The 21896-nt window shown below is 43.4% G+C and overlaps 1 protein-coding gene across 15 annotated transcripts in view; it reads left to right on the top strand.

The window, feature by feature from the left end:
* Positions 1-21896, top strand: part of LOC110505383 (myelin transcription factor 1-like protein) — a 138877-nt gene that overhangs the window by 113713 nt on the left and 3268 nt on the right. For 6 of the 15 annotated variants that reach the window (XM_036962444.1, XM_036962448.1, XM_036962445.1 and 3 more), the window contains 11 exons: positions 412-677; positions 4686-4892; positions 9613-9734; positions 10959-11027; positions 11260-11322; positions 11434-11517; positions 14593-14814; positions 15018-15112; positions 17572-17675; positions 19021-19164; positions 21760-21822. In XM_036962444.1, coding sequence (XP_036818339.1) covers positions 412-677; positions 4686-4892; positions 9613-9734; positions 10959-11027; positions 11260-11322; positions 11434-11517; positions 14593-14814; positions 15018-15112; positions 17572-17675; positions 19021-19164; positions 21760-21822 — 1439 coding nt within the window. Of the gene's footprint in view, positions 1-411; positions 678-4685; positions 4893-9612; positions 9735-10958; positions 11028-11259; positions 11323-11433; positions 11518-14592; positions 14815-15017; positions 15113-17571; positions 17680-18852; positions 18961-19020; positions 19165-21759; positions 21823-21896 lie in introns of those variants that run through there. The other 9 variants (XR_005039510.1, XR_005039509.1, XR_005039511.1 and 6 more) reach the window with 9 other exon arrangements.

Below are 21896 nucleotides of genomic sequence, written 5' to 3'. Positions count from 1 at the left end.
AGGTAGGCAATGGTCATGCGCAGGTAGGCAATGGTCATACACAGGTAGGCAATGGTCATACACAGGTAGGCAATGGTCATACGCAGGTAGGCAATGGTCATACACAGGCAGGCAATGGTCATACGCAGGTAGGCAATGGTCATACACAGGTAGGCAATGGTCATACACAGGTAGGCAATGGTCATACACAGGTAGGCAATGGTCATACGCAGGTAGGCAATGGTCATACACAGGTAGGCAATGGTCATACACAGGTAGGCAAACAGGCAGATGAATAAAAACATCGCAAGGTTGACAAAAAAAACAAAAAAACAGAACCTTATAAAACGACGGTAAGAGTATTTCCACGCCGTGCATTTGTCGATACTTGCGGATGAACTACCCCTATCTCTGTGTGCTTGTGTCCTCCAGTCAAGCGCTACTGTAAGAACTCCAGCTCGGCGAGCAGCCCGAACAGCACCTACGCCCCCAGCAGCAGCAGTAGCAGCCTGAGCTGTGGAGGAGGGGGCGGAGGGGGGGGCAGCAGCGCCAGCTCCACCTGCAGTAAGAGCAGCTTCGACTACACCCACGACATGGAGGCTGCCCACATGGCTGCCAGGGCCATCCTCAACCTGTCCACGCGATGCAGAGAGATGCCCCACGGCCTGGGAGGAAAACCCCAGGACCTCTGCTCTCGGGTAGGAGTTGTTTAGTGACCAACTCTTTATAAAGCCTTCAGAGCTGATACTTTTATGTAGAATCGACATGAGATAATGGGATTGTGTGTAATGTACAATATTCGAAGGACATGAGAGGTTGGACACTACAGGTTTTTTGTTGTTGTTGTTGACATGTAGGTTGACTTTCGGCCAACTGGAAGTATTCAAATACGACTTGACATCCTGTGGTCTAACATAGAGTGTCATAGTATTGGTTAGACCTTTGAATGATTTCCTCGAAACACCTTCCCATCCCACTGCTAGAGGCCTTACTCTCCCAGCTCCAAGCTTCCTCTGTCCTGCAAGGTAATGTGAGCAGTGATGAGTGAGGACGATAGGGTCTCTTTAGCCACGCACACTGGCGCTCTGTTAAAGAGATATCTATGGCTGTGTCTCTCGAATGGCGCTCAGCAGGACAGCTTTATATTTTCCCTCCAGGGATCAGTTGAGGTAGATAGGGAGAACGGTGGGATGGGACGGATCGCCGCCGACACGCCGCGAGCACAATATGTCATCAGGAGGAGATAAGGCGCCGGTATCCCTGCATTATCAGCATGGAGACGCCGAGCAGGTAAATAGGGAGGCCTTCTGCGTGAGGTAGAGCGGAGTACACTCAGCTGGCAGAAGAGCCTTAACCAATCAGGACTTCCTCTCTCTTCCTCCCTTCCTCTCTGTCCATTTCTGCTCCGTTGGCAAGACAGACAGACAGACAGACAGACAGACAGACAGACAGACAGGAGGCTCCAAGGCAAAGGTAGAGACAGGAAAAGTCAGGGAGATTCTCAACCTTCTTTCATCTGAACACCTCCAGTCATGTCATTGCTTTTCTTACATTGTCTGTCTTTCCTCATTTACGTCCATTCCTATCTCTCTGAGTGAAAGCGAGGGAGACTGAGGAATAATCATGAATGCTGAGAGAGAATACATTTGTTTCATTTTAGGAGCTGGAGGAGGCTGGTGGAAGTAATTTGGGGAAGCAGCCACTGACCCCTCCCGCTCTCTCTTGCCCCACCTCCTCCCAGCAACAGGGGACCGGGGCTATCTGGGGGTCAGATGACAATCATGTGGTCCGTGAGGAAACAAACATGCTCGTTAACGCACAATGACACACATACTGTATATGCATATTAATTTGAAGCACACACATACCATGCCACATGAAAATATCTCTCTCTCTCTTTCCTGCTGATAGCTTTTAGCCTTGCCTCAAAGTTTCTCTCTCTTCATTCCACATGCCCATAACCATATTTGTTGGAGTGGCGGCAACGATATAGTAAATTAATATATTAATATATGATGTATATTAAATTAATATAGGGGAAACACTGATGTCTATCTTTGGTCTACAAAGGCTGATTCTGTTTTGTCACCATAATAGCGTCAAACTCCAACGATCCTGAATCCAGTAACATATTGTCCAGAGCATGAAAAAAAAAACTAGCTTGAGCTACTACAGTTGAAGTCGGAAGTTTACATACACCTTAGCCAAATACATTTGTTTTAAGAAGGTGAAATGTCAGAATAATAGTAGAGAGAATTATTTCTTTCAGCTTTTATTTCTTTCATCACATTCCCAGTGGGTCAGAAGTTTACATGCACTCAATTAGTATTTGGTAGCATTGCCTTTAAATTGTTTAACTTGGATCAAACGTTTTAGGTAGCCTTGTACAAGCTTCCCACAATAAGTTGGGTGAAATTTGGCCCACTCCTCCTGACAGAGCTGGTGTAACTGATTCAGGTTTGTAGTCCTCCTTGCTCGCAGAAGCTTTTTCAGTTCTGCCCATAAATGTTTTATAGGATTGTGGTCAGGGCTTGGTGACGGCCACTCCAATACCTTGACTTTATTGTCCTTAAGCCATTTTGCCACAACTTTGGAAGAATGCTTGGTGTCATTGTCCATTTGGAAGACCCATTTGCGACCAAGCTTTAACTTCCTGAGTGATGTCTTGAGTCTGGCTTTTTTATGGCGGTTTTGGAGCAGTGGCTTCTTCCTTGCTGAGCGGCCTTTCAGGTTATGTCAATATAGGACTCGTTTTACTGTGGATATAGATACTTTGTACCTATTTCCTCCAACATCTTCACAAGGTCCTTTGCTGTTGTTCTGGGATTGATTTGCACTTTTCGCACCAAAGTACGTTAATCTCTAGGAGACCGAGCGCATCTCCTTCCTGAGCGGTATGACGGCTGCGTGGTCCCATGGCGTTTATACTTGCATACTATTGTTTGTACAGATGAACGTGGTACCTTCAGGCGTTTGGAAATTGCTCCCAAGGATGAACCAGACTTGTGGAAGTCTATAAAAAAAATCTGAGGTCTTGGCTGATTTCTTTTGATTTTCCCATGATGTCAAGCAAAGATGGACTGAGTTTGAAGGTAGGTCTTGAAATACAGCCACAGGTACACCTCCAATTGACTCAAATTATGTCAATTAGCCGAAGCTTCTAAAGCCATTTCTAGAATTTTCCAAGCTGTTTAAAGGCACAGTCAACTTAGTGTATGTAAACTTCTGACCCATTGGAATTGTGATACAGTGAATTACAAGTGAAATAATCTGTCTGTAAACAATTGTTGGAAAGATTACTTGTGTCATGCACAAAGTAGATGTGCCTTGCTCAGGGTCAAAACGACAGATTTTTACATTGTCAGCTTGAGAATTAGTTCCAGCAACCTTTCGGTTACTGGCCCAACACTGGAAGCAGACCCCAGTACCCTAACCTCTGAGCCCAGAAGACTATACAAGCATACAGTATGTGCGTCACAAAGAACCGGAACCTGGGTTTTGCTCCACTGGAACACAGGGAGACTCCAGCCTAGGGGGAGTGTCGTGTGGAATCACTGTTGAAACAGGCGTGCCTTAGCTGGAGAGGGGGAGAGGAAAATAGAGGAGAGGAGGAGATGAGAGGGGGAGTGGAGGGGGTTGGAGTGAGGGATTTTAACGAGGGCAAGGGAAGGGTGACAAATAGACATTACCCCTCCCCTCCAGCCCCCTCCAAATACAGGGCAAAATTCTACTGTGCGCATGTTCACCAGATGCAATACATCTGCGGAGGCTGCTGAGGGGAGGAACACTCATATTCATGGCTAGGATGGAGTCAATAGAGTGGTATCAACCACCTGGAAACCATGTTTTGATGTGTTTGATACCATTTCATTGACTCCATTCCAGCCATGATTATGAGTCGTCCTCCCCTCAGCTGCCTCCACTGCAGTACATGGATATTCAGCTGGGAAGGAGAGGGAGGGAGCATTTTGGCTGATTATTCAAGCCTGTCTGTGTCCCTGTTTGTTGTGCGATATTTATTGTGTTTTTGGTTGACTAGCAGCAGTCCCTATGCAGCCGCCCAGCGTTGCCCTCCCGCCAACCTCTAACCCCACAGCCCAGTCTCTCTGCCCAAATCCACTCACATCACACTCAAACCAGCCAGGCCCCAATCTGCTCCCTCTGGCTGTGGAGGTTACAGACACTCTGAGAGAGAGAGAGAGAGAGAGAGAGAGAGAGAGAGAGAGAGAGAGAGAGAGAGAGAGAGAGAGAGAGAGAGAGAGAGAGAGAGAGAGAGAGAGAGAGAGAGAGAGAGAGAGAGAGAGAGAGAGAGAGAGAGAGAGAGAGAGAGAGAGAGAGAGAGAGAGAGAGAGAGAGAGAGAGAGAGAGAGAGAGAGAGAGAGAGAGAGAGAGAGAGAGAGAGAGAGAGAGAGAGAGAGAGAGAGAGAGAGAGAGAGAGAGAGAGAGAGAGAGAGAGAGAGAGAGAGAGAGATGGTGAGATTAGTGCAGGATCACTACATGTGCTCCCTTGCCCTTTACCACTGATGACCCTGTCTCTCCCACAGTCACCATGCCTTTTTTTACCAGAAGGAAATATTTAGAGAGTTATGTAACATATATAACAGGTTTTTGAGATGAATGTTGCTTTGCCTTTCTTCTCCTCCCTCTCTCCTTCCTGCTGCCCCTCCCGTCTTTCGTCCTTTCCCTGTCTATCTTCCTCCCTCCAGAACCCAGACCTAGAGGTAGATGAGAATGGGACATTAGACTTGAGTATGAAGCAGCGTCTGGGGGGTGGCGTAAGTGCGGTGCTTACCCCCCTGGAGCCCATGTCTCCCCAGCGCCAGGCTCTGATGCGTTACGGCATGGGGGATGACTGCTGGGACCTGCCGGTCGACTACGCCAAGATCAAATGCATCGACGAGGACAGCAAAGAGGTACTAAAATGTGAAGGATGATGATGCTAATGATGATCAGATGATGATGCCGATCACTCCTCTAACCTGTAACTCGGATTGTGGGATGAGGCTATCCTATCTTTCAATGACTTTCTGTCACATTAGCTTCACAGTACCTCAGTACTCAAATAACATTTACACGGCAGCATTCAAATATCCTGCATATAAACAAGCAGCTTGCATACTGTACATACATCTAACGTTACGATTCACAATGGCCTACATACAGAAGTCCCCCGCTGCATTTCAACAACACCCATCCATTTGGCAGTCCGTACAGTACCTACTGTGTTTCACATCTGTCCAACCCAAGCCATCTGTCTCCAAGGACTTTCTGTTGATTCCTTCTTGTGTAAGACTCCCATCTCATGTTGAGGTCATTTTTAACACCAGCCCAGATCTCAGGTTGAATGATTGGAAAGTCATATTAGGAGTTCTCAAGGAAAACAATTCATTCTTTGTATGTTCATTTCCATCAGCATCACCATACAGCAGACAGAGGTAGGCTGTGTCTCTCAGCTGTTTGCCAGAATTAATTATGCAAATAAATACTGGGAGGGAATCTAAATAGCTCTTCTCGTCAAAAGACTGCAGGGAATCAGTGTGTGTGGGGGTGTATTTGTGCGTGCGGGTGCATGTGAGCGTGCCTGCGTGTGTGCCCCTTTTTTACACTGTAGAGGACCTTGCAAAATGACCCAGCCCAATGCTCTTCAATATGTGCTGGATATATTTGCCTGTCTTTAGGGGCATTACTGTACACAAAGGAAAATAGATGGTTTACATCAATAGTCTTGCCCCGCCTGGCTGCCTGCACTGTAGACAAAGCCAGCCTGCAGTCAGACTCTAGCTATCTAGGACTTCACCACAGTGCCATCTAGGGTATTTGTTAAGTACAGCATTAGAACGCTCAGCCAAACTCCTAACTCTGATTCCATTGTGTTGAGGTTAATAGGCATAGGGACGCACAACATAGTGAAGCCTACTGGAGCACAACAAAGAATCTCTCTATCAGGTTTTCCTCATATAATCCTGTAAATAATCATGCAAATAGATAGCTCCAATCCTGTAATATGCAGCACTTCGTAAAAACTCCAGAGTTTCTCGTCTAAAGAGATAGTCCTGACGTTTCCAGTCTGTCGTGGTAAGAAGTCCTTTACTTTGTCAATCCTCAAAGAATGCTTTATATACACAACAGCATTTCCAGTCTCCTCATTCGGAGTCTCTTCTGTTGATTCGCAAACACTAAACAAATGGCTTAGGTGCTCCCAGGATCTCAACAGCGGTACTGTAAACGGCATTATTTCTACTTCCTGAGTGCTGCGTTCTCTCCACAACCCAGAATGACGGTTTGACAGAGCCTCCTCAACCACCACCTTGGCAGCCCGCCAGACAGGCGCAGCCATTTGCATGCAAATTGAGAGAGCAGAGTGCCATTGTGTTTTAAAGAGACCTGCTACTAAGGCTCTGAGAGTGCCAAGGCAGCTCTCTCTCTATTTCTGTGTGTGTGTGTGTGTGTGTGTGTGTGTGTGTGTGTGTGTGCGTGTGCGTGTGCGTGTGCGTGTGCGTGTGTGTGTGTGTGTGTGCGTGTGTGTGTGTGCGTGTGTGTGTGTGCGTGTGTGAGTGCGTGTGCGCGCGTGTGAGGCTGATAATCTGAAGGTCTGAGTAATACCTCTGGTCAAGGAAGTTGGCATTCTTCCTCGCCGAGCCAGTGACTGTGCCACCAACCGATTGGCGCTCTAAGTTGGTATTTGTTGGTGTCTGCACAATTCAAATAAAATCAAATGTTTTTGGTCACATACACGTGTTTTGCATATGTTATTGCGGGTGTAACGAAATGCTTGTGCTTCTAGCTCCGACAGTGCAGTAATATCTAACAAATGATATCTAACAGTTTCACAACATATACCCAAAATACAAGTAAATATAAGTAAGGAATGGATTAAGAATATATATATATATATATATATATATATATATATATATATATATATATATATATATATATATATTCTTAATCCATTCCTTACTTATATTTACTTGTATTTTGGGTATATATATATATATATATACACTGCTCCAAAAAATTAAGGGAACACTAAAATAACACATCCTAGATCTGAATGAATGAAATATTCTTATTAAATACTTTTTTCTTTACATAGTTGAATGTGCTGACAACAAAATCACACAAATATTATCAATGGAAATCAAATTTATCAACCCATGGAGGTCTGGATTTGGAGTCACACTCAAAATTAAAGTGGAAAACCACACTACAGGCTGATCCAACTTTGATGTAATGTCCTTAAAACAAGTCAAAATGAGGCTCAGTAGTGTGTGTGGCCTCCACGTGCCTGTATGACCTCCCTACAATGCCTGGGCACGCTCCTGATGAGGTGGCGGATGATCTCCTCCCAGACCTGGACTAAAGCATCCGCCAACTCCTGGACAGTCTGTGGTGCAACGTGGCGTTGGTGGATGGAGCGAGACATGATGTCCCAGATGTGCTCAATTGGATTCAGGTCTGGGGATCGGGCAGGCCAGTCCATAGCATCAATGCCTTCCTCTTGCAGGAACTGCTGACACTCCAGCCACATGAAGTCTAGCATTGTCTTGCATTAGGAGGAACCCAGGGCCAACCACACCAGCATATGGTCTCACAAGGGGTCTGAGGATCTCATCTCGGTACCTAATGGCAGTCAGGCTACTTCTGGCGAGCACATGGAGGGCTGTGCGGCCCCCCAAAGAAATGCCACCCCACACCATGACAGACCCACCGCCAAACCAGTCATGCTGGAGGATGTTGCAGGCAGCAGAACGTTCTCCACGGCATCTCCAGACTGTCACGTCTGTCACGTGCTCAGTGGGAACCTGCTTTCATCTGTGAAGAGCACAGGGCACCAATGGCGAATTTGCCAATCTTGGTGTTCTCTGGTAAATGCCAAACGTCCTGCACGGTGTTGGGCTGTAAGCACAACCCCCACCTGTGGACATCGGGCCCTCATACCACCCTCACGGAGTCTGTTTCTGATTGTTTGAGCAGACACATGCACATTTGTGGCCTGCTGGAGGTCATTTTGCAGGGCTCTGGCACTGCTCCTCCTGCTCCTCCTTGCACAAAGGCGGAGGTAGCGGTCCTGTTGCTGGGTTGTTGCCCTCCTACGGCCTCCTCCATGTCTCCTGATGTACTGGCCTGTCTCCTGGTAGCGCCTCCATGCTCTGGACACTACGCTGACAGACACAGCGAACCTTCTTGCCACAGCTCGCATTGATGTGCCATCCTGGATGAGCTGCACTACCTGAGCCACTTGTGTGGGTTGTAGACTCCGTCTCATGCTACCGCTAGAGTGAAAGCACCGCCAGCATTCAAAAGTGACCAAAACATCAGCCAGGAAGCATAGGAACTGAGAAGTGGTCTGTGGTCCCCACCTGCAGAACCACTCCTTTATTGGGGGTGCCTTGCTAATTGCCTATAATTTCCACCTGCTGTCTATTCCATTTGCACAACAGCATGTGAAATTTATTGTCAATCAGTGTTGCTTCCTAAGTGGACAGTTTGATTTCACAGAAGTGTGATTGACTTGGAGTTACATTGTGTTGTTTAAGTGTTCCCTTTTTTTTTGAGCAGAGCTTCTAGCTCCGACAGTGCAGTAATATCTAACAAATGATATCTAACCGTTTCACAACATATACCCAAAATACAAGTAAATATAAGTAAGGAATGGATTAAGAATATATATATATTCTTAATATATATATTTATATATATATATATATATATATATATATATATTCTTAATATATATTCTTAATATATGTATATATTCTTAATGTGACCAAAACACATTATATATATATTCTTAATGGATTAAGAATATATATATATATATATATTCTTAATCCATTCCTTACTTATATTTACTTGTATTTTGGGTATATGTTGTGAAACTGTTAGAAATCATTTGTTAGATATTACTGCACTGTCGGAGCTAGAAGCACAAGCATTTCGCTACACTCGCAATAACATCTTCAAAACACGTGTATGTGACCAAAAACATTTGATTTTATTTGAATTGTGCAGACACCAACAAATACCAACTTAGAGCGCCAATCGGTTGGTGGCACAGTCACTGGCTCGGCGAGAAAGAATGCCTACTTCCTTGACCAGAGGTATTACTCAGACCTTCAGAGGGTAGATTACCCGCCTCACACACGCACACGCACATATATATATATATATATATATATATATATATACATGTATGTCAGAGCAGCATTGGACTAAGATAGTTGTGCCCCTCTTCTAGCCTGCTGGTGGCCCAGGGACGGCTTTAAACTGTAGCCTGATGGACCATGCTACCCATGCCCTCTGTCACCCACAGTGCAACTCCACAGATAGTTGGTCTGTCAGAGCTGTCAGTGTCAATCCATATTCCCCCTCCTTCCACGCCATCTTTCTGACTGTGTGTATCTCCCTTTGTCTCTCTTTGTCACTCTCTCTCTCCTCTTTTCTGTCTCTTTCTCTCTCTCTCCCTCTCTCTCTCTCTCTCTCTCTCTCTCTCTCTCTCTCTCTCTCTCTCTCTCGTCCCTCTCTCTTGTTCACCCTCTCGCCCCAATCTCTCTCGTTCCCCCTCTATTTCTCGCCCATCCTTCGCTCTCATCCACTCTTTCTCTCACCTAAATCCCCTTCATCATCTAGCCTGATGACCTGGACCCGTTCCGGGATCTGCTGGGGGAGCGAGGTTACTCTGGTGACGTCACCATGCACAGCCCCAAGCCCAAGTACGCCCAGTGCAAGGAGAGCAAGAAGGACCTGATAACGTAAGACTGACCTGGATGGGATATGTGTGTGCGTGTGTGTCACAGGAGGTTGGGGGCACCTTAATTATGGAAGGTGGCATCATGGAAATGGCTGAAGCAGAATAAGTGGAATGTATCAAATACATCATTCCATTTGCTCCGTTCTGGACAGTATTATGAGCCGTCCTCCCCTCAGCAGCCTCCTGTGGAGTGTGTGCCACCACTCCACTCAGCTCCACTCCCCCTGCTGCCATCTGCTTTTCACCCCCTCCGTCTTTGCTTTCCCTTCTTTTTGTCTCTGTTCTTTTCCTTAGCTTCAAAGGAACCACCCACCTCTTCTCCTTGGCATGCTACATTTGCAGCGCACATTTCTGCCAGCTTTTCATTTGATCCACAGCTCTTCAGCCAGTGTATTGATGGCTTCTTATGCTTCTCTTACGTTGATGATTTATTGTAATAAAACATCAGTACCTCTTCATGTTGCAGCTGCGCCCTAGAATGGGGTCCAAAACAAACCATTTTTGCAGACAGTGAAGCTAAACTGAAAACAATGAAAAACAAATCCGCCAACAAGAAAGACACAAACAAACCTTCCATGTCTTTATTTTATGTTCCTCTCGTCATGGTTCCATTGTGTCTATTTCTCTGGTGACAGATGCCCAGCCCCTGGGAGTGACGGGAGAGGTCACGTGACTGTCGATTACGTGTCACATAGAAGGTGTGACTTCATTTTCTCCTGGTGGAATAAGTCTCTAGGATTTATTGTTTTCAGCTTACCTCGACTATGCTGTCAGACTAATGCAGCCAGAATGCACATCTCTGTGTTGACCTTTTGAGTACAAGTACAGTATCATCATGGTACACATAGGCCTACCAGATACCCAATAATTGTGTCAAGGAATCTAGCCAATGAACTTACAGAGCATGAAAACAAAGCTTTGTGTTCTACACAGGCTATCACTCAGAGAGTTAACACTTTTTAATTACTGACCCAAATTCCCCACTGAACTCGCATCATGGCTTTCTTGCAATTCCAGTCTGTGTGTCAGTGTCAGTGTGTGTCAGTGTGTGTGTGTGTGTGTGTGTGTGTGTGTGTGTGTGTGTGTGTGTGTGTGTGTGTGTGTGTGTGTGTGCGCGTGTACAGTATGTACCCCCATGTTGTATAGTATGTGTCTCTGTCATCACGTTTCAACGGTGGGTACTCTCTCTTGTTTGCCTCACTAACGTTGTCCTGGTATCTTTCAGTCTCTCTGGCTGTCCTTTAGCTGACAAAAGCATTCGAAGTATGATGGCCACCAACTCACAAGAGCTCAAGTAAGGCGTGAGATGTTTCAGTCTTATTTTTCTTTCCGCTTTTTTTTATATATTGTGAAAAAGGTATCATTTATCAAACAGGTTTTAGTACCTCAGACAAAGCTAATACACTCCACTGACTGTTACGGTGAAATACATTATAGATGTGGTACAGAATGGGTGTGTTTTTGAGTGTGTCCCTCAAGACCTGTTGGTTATTGTAGGCCCTGATTCGCTGTGCTTTCTGTCCCAGGTGCCCGACACCGGGGTGCGATGGTTCTGGGCATAATACTGGCAACTACGCATCACACAGAAGGTAAATATATACACACACACACACCTGTAGTTCATCACACAGGCAGTAGACTGGACAAAGTTCTCTGTGTCTGTAATATCTGTCATTGACGTGGTTGCCTTTCCTCTGCAGTCTATCAGGGTGTCCTCGGGCCAGGAAGAGTGGGATCAAGATCACACACAGTAAAGAGGACAAGGAGGACCAGGAGCCCATCAGGTAGAGTTAGCCTGCCATGAATGAGACACAGTCTCCCAGTGTTTGAGTGTTCCCAAACACCTCTCAAAGACTTAGGGAACTACAGAGCTCACTCATTTTCCAGATGCCCTCAACCAATGACATTTGATGCCTTTAACCGACTCTTAGTGTTCTTTACACAACATTTTAACAGATTAGATTGAAACAGAGCTGAGCAAACCCCAGTCTACCATGGTTTTAGAGGGAGGGCTGTCCTGCAGAGGGATCTGCTGTGTTGGCATCACATAGAGATACAGAGACCACTAGCTGAGACAGAGAATGATCCGGATTATACCTAAATCCTCCCATTGATTTCTCTGTGGTGCTGAGAGGAAACCAACGCCCTGGCTTGTCCGTGCGTCAGTCTGTCTGTCTCACACGGTCAGCCAAGCCCAAAGAGGCAGGGACGCTTTCCGAAACATCTATCTCCACTAAAACAGCCTAAAATGAGCACAGGCTGGTGAAGAAAAGTTCTAGGACTTTCTGAAAGCATTTGGAACTGTGTTGCGGTTTGGACCAGTTTTTTCTGCGTTATTTCAGGGAAGGGGAAGAGATTCTGACTGTTTCTGGAAGTAGAATAAGCCTGATTGATAGATTAATAAAAACCAAGGGGAGTTGTAACCATAATCCATTGGGGGAAAATGATGTGTTGAAACATTTGCAGCTTCACTGCATCTGATTAGCCATAGTGCTGACTGCTGATTTAACGTTGACTCACTTTAATCTGTGTCAGTGTGATAAACTGCCATAGGGACAGATTAGACCAGATTTAAGGTGTTTTTATTTCTATTTAAGTTGGAGTGATTATATATACAGTTGAAGTAAGAAGTTTACATACGCCTTAGCCAAATACATTTAAACTCGGTTTTTCCACAATTCCTGACATTTAATCCTAGTAAAAATTCCCTGTCTAAGGTCAGTTAGGATCACCACTTTATTTTTTGAATGTGAAAAGTCAGAAAAAGAGTAGAGAGAATGATTTATTCAGCTTTTATTTCTATCATCACATTCCCAGTGGGTCAGAAGTTTACATACACTCAATTAGTATTTGGTAACATTGCCTTTAAACGTTTTGGGTAGCCTTGCACAAGCTTCCCACAATAAGTTGGGTGAATTTTGGCCCACTCCTCTTGACAGAGCTTTTGTAACTGAGTCAGGTTTGTAGTCCTCCTTGCTCGCACAAGCTTTTTCAGTTCTGCCCACAAATGTTCTATAGGATTGAGGTCAGGGCTTTGTGATGGCCACTCCAATACCTTGACTTGGTTGTCCTTAAGCCATTTTGCCACAACGTTGGAAGTATGCTTGGTGTCATTGTCCATTTGGAAGACCCATTTGCGACCAAACTTTAACTTCCTGACTGATGTCTTGAGATGTTGCTTCAATATATCCGCATAATTGTCTTTCCTCATGATGCCATCTATTTTGTGAAGTGCACCAGTCCCTCCTGCAGCAACGCACCCCCACAACATGATGCTGCCACCCCCGTGCTTCACGGTTGGGATGGTGTTCGTCGGCTTGTAAGCCTCCCCCTTTTTCCTCCAAACATAACGGTGGTCCTTATGGCCAAACAGTTCTATTTTTGTTTCATCAGACCAGAGGACATTTCTCCAAAAAGTACGATCTTTGTACCCATGTGCAGTTGCAAACCACAGTCTTTTTTTTTTATGGCACCTTTGGAGCAGTGGCTTCTTCGTTGCTGAGCGGCCTTTCAGGTTATGTCGATATAAGACTCGTTTTACTGTGGACATTGTAAAGGGGTGCGTAACTGGTGGCAAGGAAGTCAGACGCAGGAGAGCAGAAATAGGTAGTAGCCGGAGCAATTTAATCCAAAAACCAACGGCATAAAAATGCAACAGAATATGGGTACAAAAAACCCCTACGCGCTCCAGTAAACCTGTGCACAAGCACTTACAACAAACAATTCCAAATACATGGGGGGGAACAGACATGGGTTAAATACACAACAAATAATGAGGGAACTGGAAACCAGGTGTGTAGGAAAACAAGACAAAACAAATGGAAAATTAAAAATGGATTGACGATGGCTAGAAGACCGGTGATGCCGACCGCCGAACGCCGCCCGAACAAGGAGGTGACAGATATTGATATTTTTTATATTTACCTGTTTCCTCCAGCATCTTCACAAGGTCCTTTGCTGTTGTTCTGCGATTGATTTGCACTTTTCGCAGGAAAGTATGTTCATCTCTAGGAGACAGAACGCATCTCCTTCCTGAGCGGTATGACGGCTGCGTGGTCCCATGGTGTTTATACTTGCATACTATTGTTTGTACATATTAATGTGGTACCTTCAGGCGTTTTGGAAATTTCATCCAAGGATGAATTAGACTTGTTGAGGTCTCCAGTTTGTTTTCTGAGGTGTTGGCTGATTACTTTTGATTTTCCCATGATGTCAAGCAAAGAGGCACTGAGTTTGAAGGTAGGCCTTGAAATATATCCACAGGTACACCTCCAATTGACTCAAATGATGTCAATTAGCCTATCAGAAGTTTCTAAAGCCATAACATAATTTTCTGGAATTTTCCAAGCTGTTTAAAGGCACAGTCAACTTAGTGTATGTAAACTTCTGACCCACTGGAATTGTGATACAGTGAATTATAAGTGAAATAATATGTCTGAAACAATTGTTGGAAAGATTGCTTGTATCATGCACAAAGTAGATGTCCTAACCAACTTGCCAAAACTATAGTTTATTAACAAGACATTTGTGGAGTGGTTGAAAAAAAGAGTTTAATTGATTCCAATATAAGTGTATGTAAACTTCCGACTTCAACTGTATGTATTATCCCATTATGCATACTGGTACTCAAAGCAAACTGCATTCTATTCTGTAATGATATTTCAATAAATATAGGCACCCATGAAACTACATGTGTCCAACTGTACATTAGATAGACCATATGGCATTGCAATAACTATGTAATTACACAATTATTCCTGACAATTTATCCTGATCAGGAGAAACTCTAGGCTCTTGTCAGAGAGAAACTCTAGTCCCTGGTTATTAGAATAACCACAGCATCCCTCTGCCATCAACAGGTGTCCGGTCCCGGGTTGTGATGGTCAGGGTCACGTGACGGGGAAGTACGCGTCTCACCGCAGCGCGTCGGGCTGCCCCCTAGCTGCCAAGCGGCAGAAGGACGGCTACATGAACGGCTCCCAGTTCACATGGAAGGCTGGGAAGACAGACGGAATGTCCTGTCCCACCCCAGGCTGTGACGGCTCAGGCCACGTCAGTGGGAGCTTCCTCACGCACCGGAGGTGGGTCTGCGTCCTGAATCAATATTCCATAATGCATCCTCTCTTTATCCCTTCCCTGATGTATTCACTGTTCTGACATTACAGGCTTTGTGAAAGCTATGTCGTGGAGACAATGCTTTCACCTATCCAGTCAGGTTGTGCGTGTGTGTCTAAATAAAACATGTACTATTTGTGTGTAACTATTTTCTCATCTGTTCCTCTAGTTTGTCAGGCTGTCCGCGTGCGACGTCTGCCATGAAAAAAGCCAGACTGTCTGGACTGTCTGAAATGCTAACGATAAAACAGCGCACCAGCAATGGTAATGACCGTCATACACACAATGGAGCCAATCAGGAGAGTGTATGTGTAATGAGCTTCAGAGTGGAATCCCAATCTAATATAAAAAGCCAATCAGGAATGTGTATGCGTAATGAACTCCAAAATCTAATCCCAACTTGAAACAAAGTGTCCAGGATTGTCATACAGCAATCAAAGAAATCCATACAGCCTCTGAGGTAGCAAGCACGCCTGTGACAATTAGGCTATTCATAGATGCGGTAAAGGAGTCAATGGAACACTGATGTTCAATGACCAGATTGGCGCACATTCAACAAATCTGTTCTCGCAAAGTGGATATTAGTCAAATCCGTCATTATTTATCTAGTGTAACAGGCCCACAAATTCGCTGCATTACATGTAGAAGTGGTCCCTTTTCAGGTTTAGAAGAAGTGACTGCTAAATGCTAACTCCCCTTTGTATAAACTGGTTAGCATAGCTAGCATACAGAAATCATTGATTGTTGTCAAAGTTGTTTTTAACTGTAATGCAGTTGATTGGTTGATAGCCATACAAGCATTATATTTTTCCCACAACATATTGTGAAATACACATATAAACAATAGCCTAAATGTAGACACATTTTGCTGGTGGGCAATGAAGGTCACTTGAGTTCTTTCCCCCACGGCCCTTTCCCTAACGCGTTTCCATGGCAATTCCATTGTTTTTGTCAAGTTCAACTTCTTTACCAAAGATTTTTATAACTAAACCTCATTGTTCTATCTGTGTCTTTACAACATCTAAGGGTTGCACCTCCGCCATTTGGTCATGTCGTTGCCATTGCTGTCAACGTTCTACAGACACTGCAGACATATTAATGCCCAAAAGCAGAAATGGGGTTAATGACTGTTTTGTCTAAAATAGATGACATTGCTAAAGTAGGCAACTATTTAATTGGAAACAACTTTGCAATCAACATCATGTCATCAAATGTACTTTAGACAGATGGCAATGTTGTCATTAGCTAGCAAAGTTAGTCAAAAATAGCTAGAAATGCTAACGTTAGCTAGCTAAAATCCGGTGGTCTCCTCTCAATCTAAGCTACGTAGCTAATGTTATAATGCATCTAATCTAAATTAATCTGGCAACATAAAAATGATGGCAAAAGGATATCCTACTAATTATTTGCCATCTTTAGAAATGTATTTTTTTTTAAATAATATATATATGTTTTTCTTTCTGAATTTTCTCTACATTCCAGAAAAAAAGAAAGAAAAACCGTACACATACAAACGACAACTCACAGACACCCACAAACAATGACCTCATCTCCTATTCCCAGACCTGAATCTCCACACCCCCATCCCTAGTGCCTGCATTATTGTTTGTCACTTATTCTTCAATTGTACCAATTTGTATTTCTCAGTCGCCCATGCTATTTCAATATTTCACTAATATATCATTTGAATTTTACACTGTCAATGATGGCGCAATGGTTGATTTCCAAGTTTTTACTAAATGTTTTAAAAAAATGGTGATGAGAAAAAACCGTCCAGCCCATTGTGTATCTCATTATGTGTCATGTCTTGAAATACGCAGACAGATTTATTAAAAGTAAGTTTACATTGTAATACTTCTGACAGTCAACTTTCTAGCTCCGCCCACAATATCCGAACTTTATAGCATTCCCAGAAAGCATGGATTATTGAGTCATTATTAGTTTTACACTTGAGACATGACTCTACCATTGTGCTGTAGAATTTGTGAATTTTGTCTCTTGTATAATAAATTCTGTACATTAGTTCATACTGGATAAAGCGTACATTTTCATTAACTGTAATTTTGTTAGTTTATGCTCCAACTTTCGCACCATATATGTGCCAACATCAGCTCTTTTGAAATCTTGGTTCCAATCATTTATGTTTTTTTCTAAGAGATTGTTAGTTGGATATGCTTTCTGCAAGGTTTTGTAGATCTTCCCGATCATGTGAACATTCTGTTCTGACTCAAATAAGATTCCCTCAAGGTTGCTCTGATGTCCAAAAGATTTTAAAATTCCGTGATGCTGTATGTAACTTTTAAGTTGCATGTATTTGAAACTATCTACGTTGATCAGTGCAAAATTACTTTTTAATTCTGTCATGGAAATAAATGTGTTTCCTGTTACCTAGATATTTACGGTTTCTGTGCCTTTAGTTTTCCACGTGGGCCATTTATCGATGAATTCTGAAAAGCTGTCTAAGGATTATTCTATAAGGTTGTGTGTCATTCTCTATTTCCAAGCCACTGTAATGCACTTGGAGTAGAATGGAGCAGAATGCTCAGTCGGGCATCAGTCTTCAAATGAATGTTCAAAACAATATTGTGACGGAATGTGCAACCCTCTGCCTCTATCACACTCTCATTTACTCACCACACTGACAGATTATTTGACAAGTATTTTGTTGGGCTTGGAGTGGGTGGCAGTTATCTAATAATTGTTCACTGTATTGTCTTTTGAAGGAATCGAGAATGAGGAAGAGATTAAACAGCTGGATGAAGAAATCAAAGATTTAAGTGAATCTAATTCACAAGTGGAGGCAGATATGATCAAACTTAGAACACAGGTAGGTCAGTACTAGTACCACGTCATTTGTTGACTTGAATATTTGACTCATTTCATGCTTACCGTTCAGTTTCTACCCATTGTGGCACACCATTCTGCTATCGTCAGTGCTCCTAGACTCTAAGTGTGTATTTCTAGCACAGCGTACACCTAAATGAATCTACCCCCTGCTAAAGCACTCACAAGAAAAGGGACTCCAGTTTTGGAAAGATCTGTCCAATCGTCATACATGATCTACCATCAGTGAGACACATCCTAGCATATCTCACATCTGGGAGAATGCGGTTTAACAAAGTGGGGCATTCCTAATTATAAAGCACTTTTCCTCTGGGGCCCCCTGCGTGCCAAACATTGAAAAATAGAGAGAGCATAATCACTCCCAGCCAATAAAGAGGAACACCCAGTCCACAAAAACATCCTACAGCTCCATTAGAAAGAGAACAGGGGCAGCAGCTTCACAGCTAGTATAATAGGATTTCTATACAACTATGTGTGTATGTGATCTGCAGAAGCTAAAATTCAATATCAAGAATGTATCAAACACTCCTTTCAAATCCAGGATGGAAGGAACGGAAAGAGCTTCACAATATGTTCAAATACAGTTTGCCTTTTCGATAATGCATGCAAGTTTGATCTCACTTTGGAAATACAGGCTGTATTCTAACCTGTAGTAGACTTTTGGACCTCAAACATTTGAGCACAACAGTGCATTGGAGGCACATCCCTCTGAGCAAAAAGTGGTTGAATCAACATTGTTTTCACATCATAAAAAATTAAAAAATCTACTTGATGACGTTGGATCAACATGGAAAAGTGATAGGATTTGCAAAAAGTCACCAAACTAAGGAAGTTGTGTATATTTATTTTCACAACTTTTGAACTTAAACCAATGACAAAGTAAAAAGTTTGGTTGATTTCATGTTGAATTTACATTAGTTGACAACACAACTAAATGTAAATCAAAACTAGACGTTGAAATGACGTCTGTGCTCAGTGGGACGGCATATTTGTGCTAAAATTGAGTTTGATGCATGTGTTGGAATATACCCCACAGAATTTGAAGCACATCTGTGTGATTGTCAGTGTGTTGAATTGCAACTGTCCATGCTTGCCCATTGCTCTTCACATATGTTGCTTTGTTGCGGTTACATCCATCTCTCCGTGTGATGATGCCATAGACATGGCTGCACGCCAGCCAATCAGCCGTGAGTTGTGGCGTGTCTGAGGTGTGCCGCTGCCCGTGGTATGTGAACTGCACCCTGTGTGCTCCGCTGTAACAACCACAGGTAAAAACCACCACCTTTACCGTAACCCTCTTCTTCTCTCACACTCCCTCCCTTCCCTAGATTACCACAATGGAGTCTAATCTGAAGTCAATAGAGGAAGAAAACAAGGTGATTGAACAGCAAAATGAATCTCTCCTGCATGAGCTGGCAGGTCTCAGCCAGACACTGATTAACAGTTTAGCTAATATCCAGCTCCCTCACATGGTAAGGGAACACCAAGAACAACAACCTGGCGAGTTCCTATAAGCAAACATACTGTAGCATATGAATCGATTCATTTATATACTCATCTATGTACAGTATTTCTCTATTCATTATTTGCATTTCTGTGAAGCCCTTAAGGACCAAGTTTGTCCATGCTGAGTTGAGCTGGAGCTTAAAGCCTAGATTAATGGGAAATAGGTTATTGCTAATTTTAGCCAAACTGAAATGGGGAGGTACAGCGCCTTCGGAAGGTATTCAGACCCGTTGCCTTTTTACACATTTTGTTAGGTTACAGCATTATTCTAAAATTTCCTCAGCAATCTACACACAATACCCAATAATGACAAAGCTAAAATTGCTTTTTAGAAAATGTTGCTAATTAAAAACAAAAAACAGAAATACCTTATTTTCACAAGTATTCAGACCCTTTTCTATAGGACTCGAAATTGAGCTCAGGTGCATTCTGTTTCCATTGGTCATCCTTGAGATGTTTCTACAACTTGATTGGAGATGATTTGGAAAGGCACACACATGTCTATATAAGGTCCCACAGTTGACAGTGCACATCAGAGCAAAAACCAAGCCATGAGGTCGAAGGAATTGTCTGTAGGCCTCCGAGACAGTATTGTGTTGAGGCACAGATCTGGGGAAGGGTACCAAAATATTTATGCAACACAGTGGCCTCTATCATTCTTACATGGAAGAAGGTTGGATCCACCAAGACTCTTCCTAGAGCTGGTTGCCCAGCCAAACTGAGCAATCGGGGGAGAAAGGCCTTGCTCAGGGAGGTGACCAAGAACCCAATGGTCACTCTGACAGAGCTCTACAGTCTCACTTTGGAGATGGGAGAACACTCCAGAAGGACAACCATCTCGGCATCACTACACCAATCAGACCTTTATGGTAGAGTAGCCAGACGGAAGTCACTCCTCAGTAAAAGGCACATGACAGTCCGCTTTGAGTTTGCCAAAAGGCACCTAAAGGACTCTCAGACCATGAGAAACAAGATTCTCTGTTCTGATGAAACCAAGATTGAACTGTTTTGCCTGAATGCCAAGCGGCCTGAATGCCAAGCGTCACATCTGGAGGAAACCTGGCACCATCCCTACGGTGAAGCATGGTGGTGGCAGCATCATGCTGTGGGGATGTTTTTCAGCGGCAGGGACTAGGAGAATAGTCAGGATCGAGGCAAAGATGAACGGAGCAATGTACAGAGAGATCCTTGATGAAACCTGCTTCAGAGTGCTCAGGACCTCCGACTGGGGTAAAGGTTCACCTTCCAACAGGACAACAACCCTAAGCACACAGCCAGACAACGCAGGAGTGGCTTTGGGACAAGTCTAAATGTCCTTGTCTAGTCAGAGCCCGGACTAGAACCCGATCGAACATCTCTGAAGAGACTTGAAAATAGCTGTGCAGCATCGCTCCCCATCCAATCTGACAGAGTTTGAGAGGATCTGCAGAAAAGAATGGGAGAAACTCTCCAAATAAAGGTGTGCCAAGCGTGTAGCTTCATACCCAAGAAGACTTGAGGCTGTAATCGCTGCCAAAGGTGCTTCAACAAAGTACTGAGTAAAGGATCTGAATACTTATGTAAATGTGATATTTCAGTCTAAAAACAAGTTCTTGCTTTGTCATTATGGGTGTAGATTGGCGAGAGAAAAAAACAATGTAATCAATTTTAAAATGAGACTGTAACCTAACAAAATGTGGAAAAAGTCAAGTGGTCTGAATACTTTCCGAAGGCACTGTATATGAGGCTTGTGTTATGAATTAGGGGTCAATTTCTACATGCAGAGACTTACAATGGTGACCAAACAACAGCCTGCTGATAACGTTTTCTGATATCCAACATATAGACAGATTGGAAAGGCAGTCTTTAACAAAAATGTTTATCAAATATTGCTATCTTCTGTACCTGCCTGTTCTCAGTGCAATGGAAACTTAGTCTCCGCCGTTTTGACTCTCTCTGTAGCTACAGGCTATATTATGTTTGCAAATTCAACAAACTAACTTGTTGATCTATCATGGATTTTCATAGTACAGTACATGTGATGCTATAATTGCAGGTCTGTTTTTACTGTAGGGATAAAAGTATTTTAGGGCATGCCAAAAACAGCCTTTCTCCATAAGAATCCATACATAAAAATCCCTATAGTCTTTAGAAAAAGAAGGACAAAATATCACTGATCCAAAAACTATGACTGATGCCCGTGTTATTCACAAATGGCCATTTTGCCATTTTCTTACAAACCATAATGCTGCCATTTATCATAGTTAAAAATTTTTTAAACGATATCTCTTCATCTAAAAATGTGTAACCTTTGTGTATGAACACAATGAGATATCATTCCAGATGCTATGATCATTCTGACTTTGTTGTGAGCTGGATTCAGGCCCAATTCGCTACCACACATATATTCTTGTACTGTATGCTTTGCTTTGTCTTCCCTTTACTTTCTTCAAAGTTACATTTAGTTAGATGTGCTGTTGGTACTGCAGCTAGAATGCTACCGTCTAGTGATTGTTTGAGAGAGTACCAGTAACTAGGCACCAACTAACAGTAACTAACCTTTCCCCCCCCCCCCCCCATAGAAACCGCTTGCATACAAAGAGGCTCCCATTAGAAATAACAGCTGCTTACAGATGCATCAGATAGTAAGACAATCATTCGTCATATTCTTACTCTAACACTGCTTTTCGTTCTGTTAATCCTGCTCTTTATTTCCTCA

Source organism: Oncorhynchus mykiss, chromosome 25 (genome assembly GCF_013265735.2).
Source record: "Oncorhynchus mykiss isolate Arlee chromosome 25, USDA_OmykA_1.1, whole genome shotgun sequence".
Taxonomy (NCBI): domain Eukaryota; kingdom Metazoa; phylum Chordata; class Actinopteri; order Salmoniformes; family Salmonidae; genus Oncorhynchus; species Oncorhynchus mykiss.
Note: the sequence above shows the minus strand (reverse complement) of the source record. Positions and strands in the feature narration are given on the sequence as shown.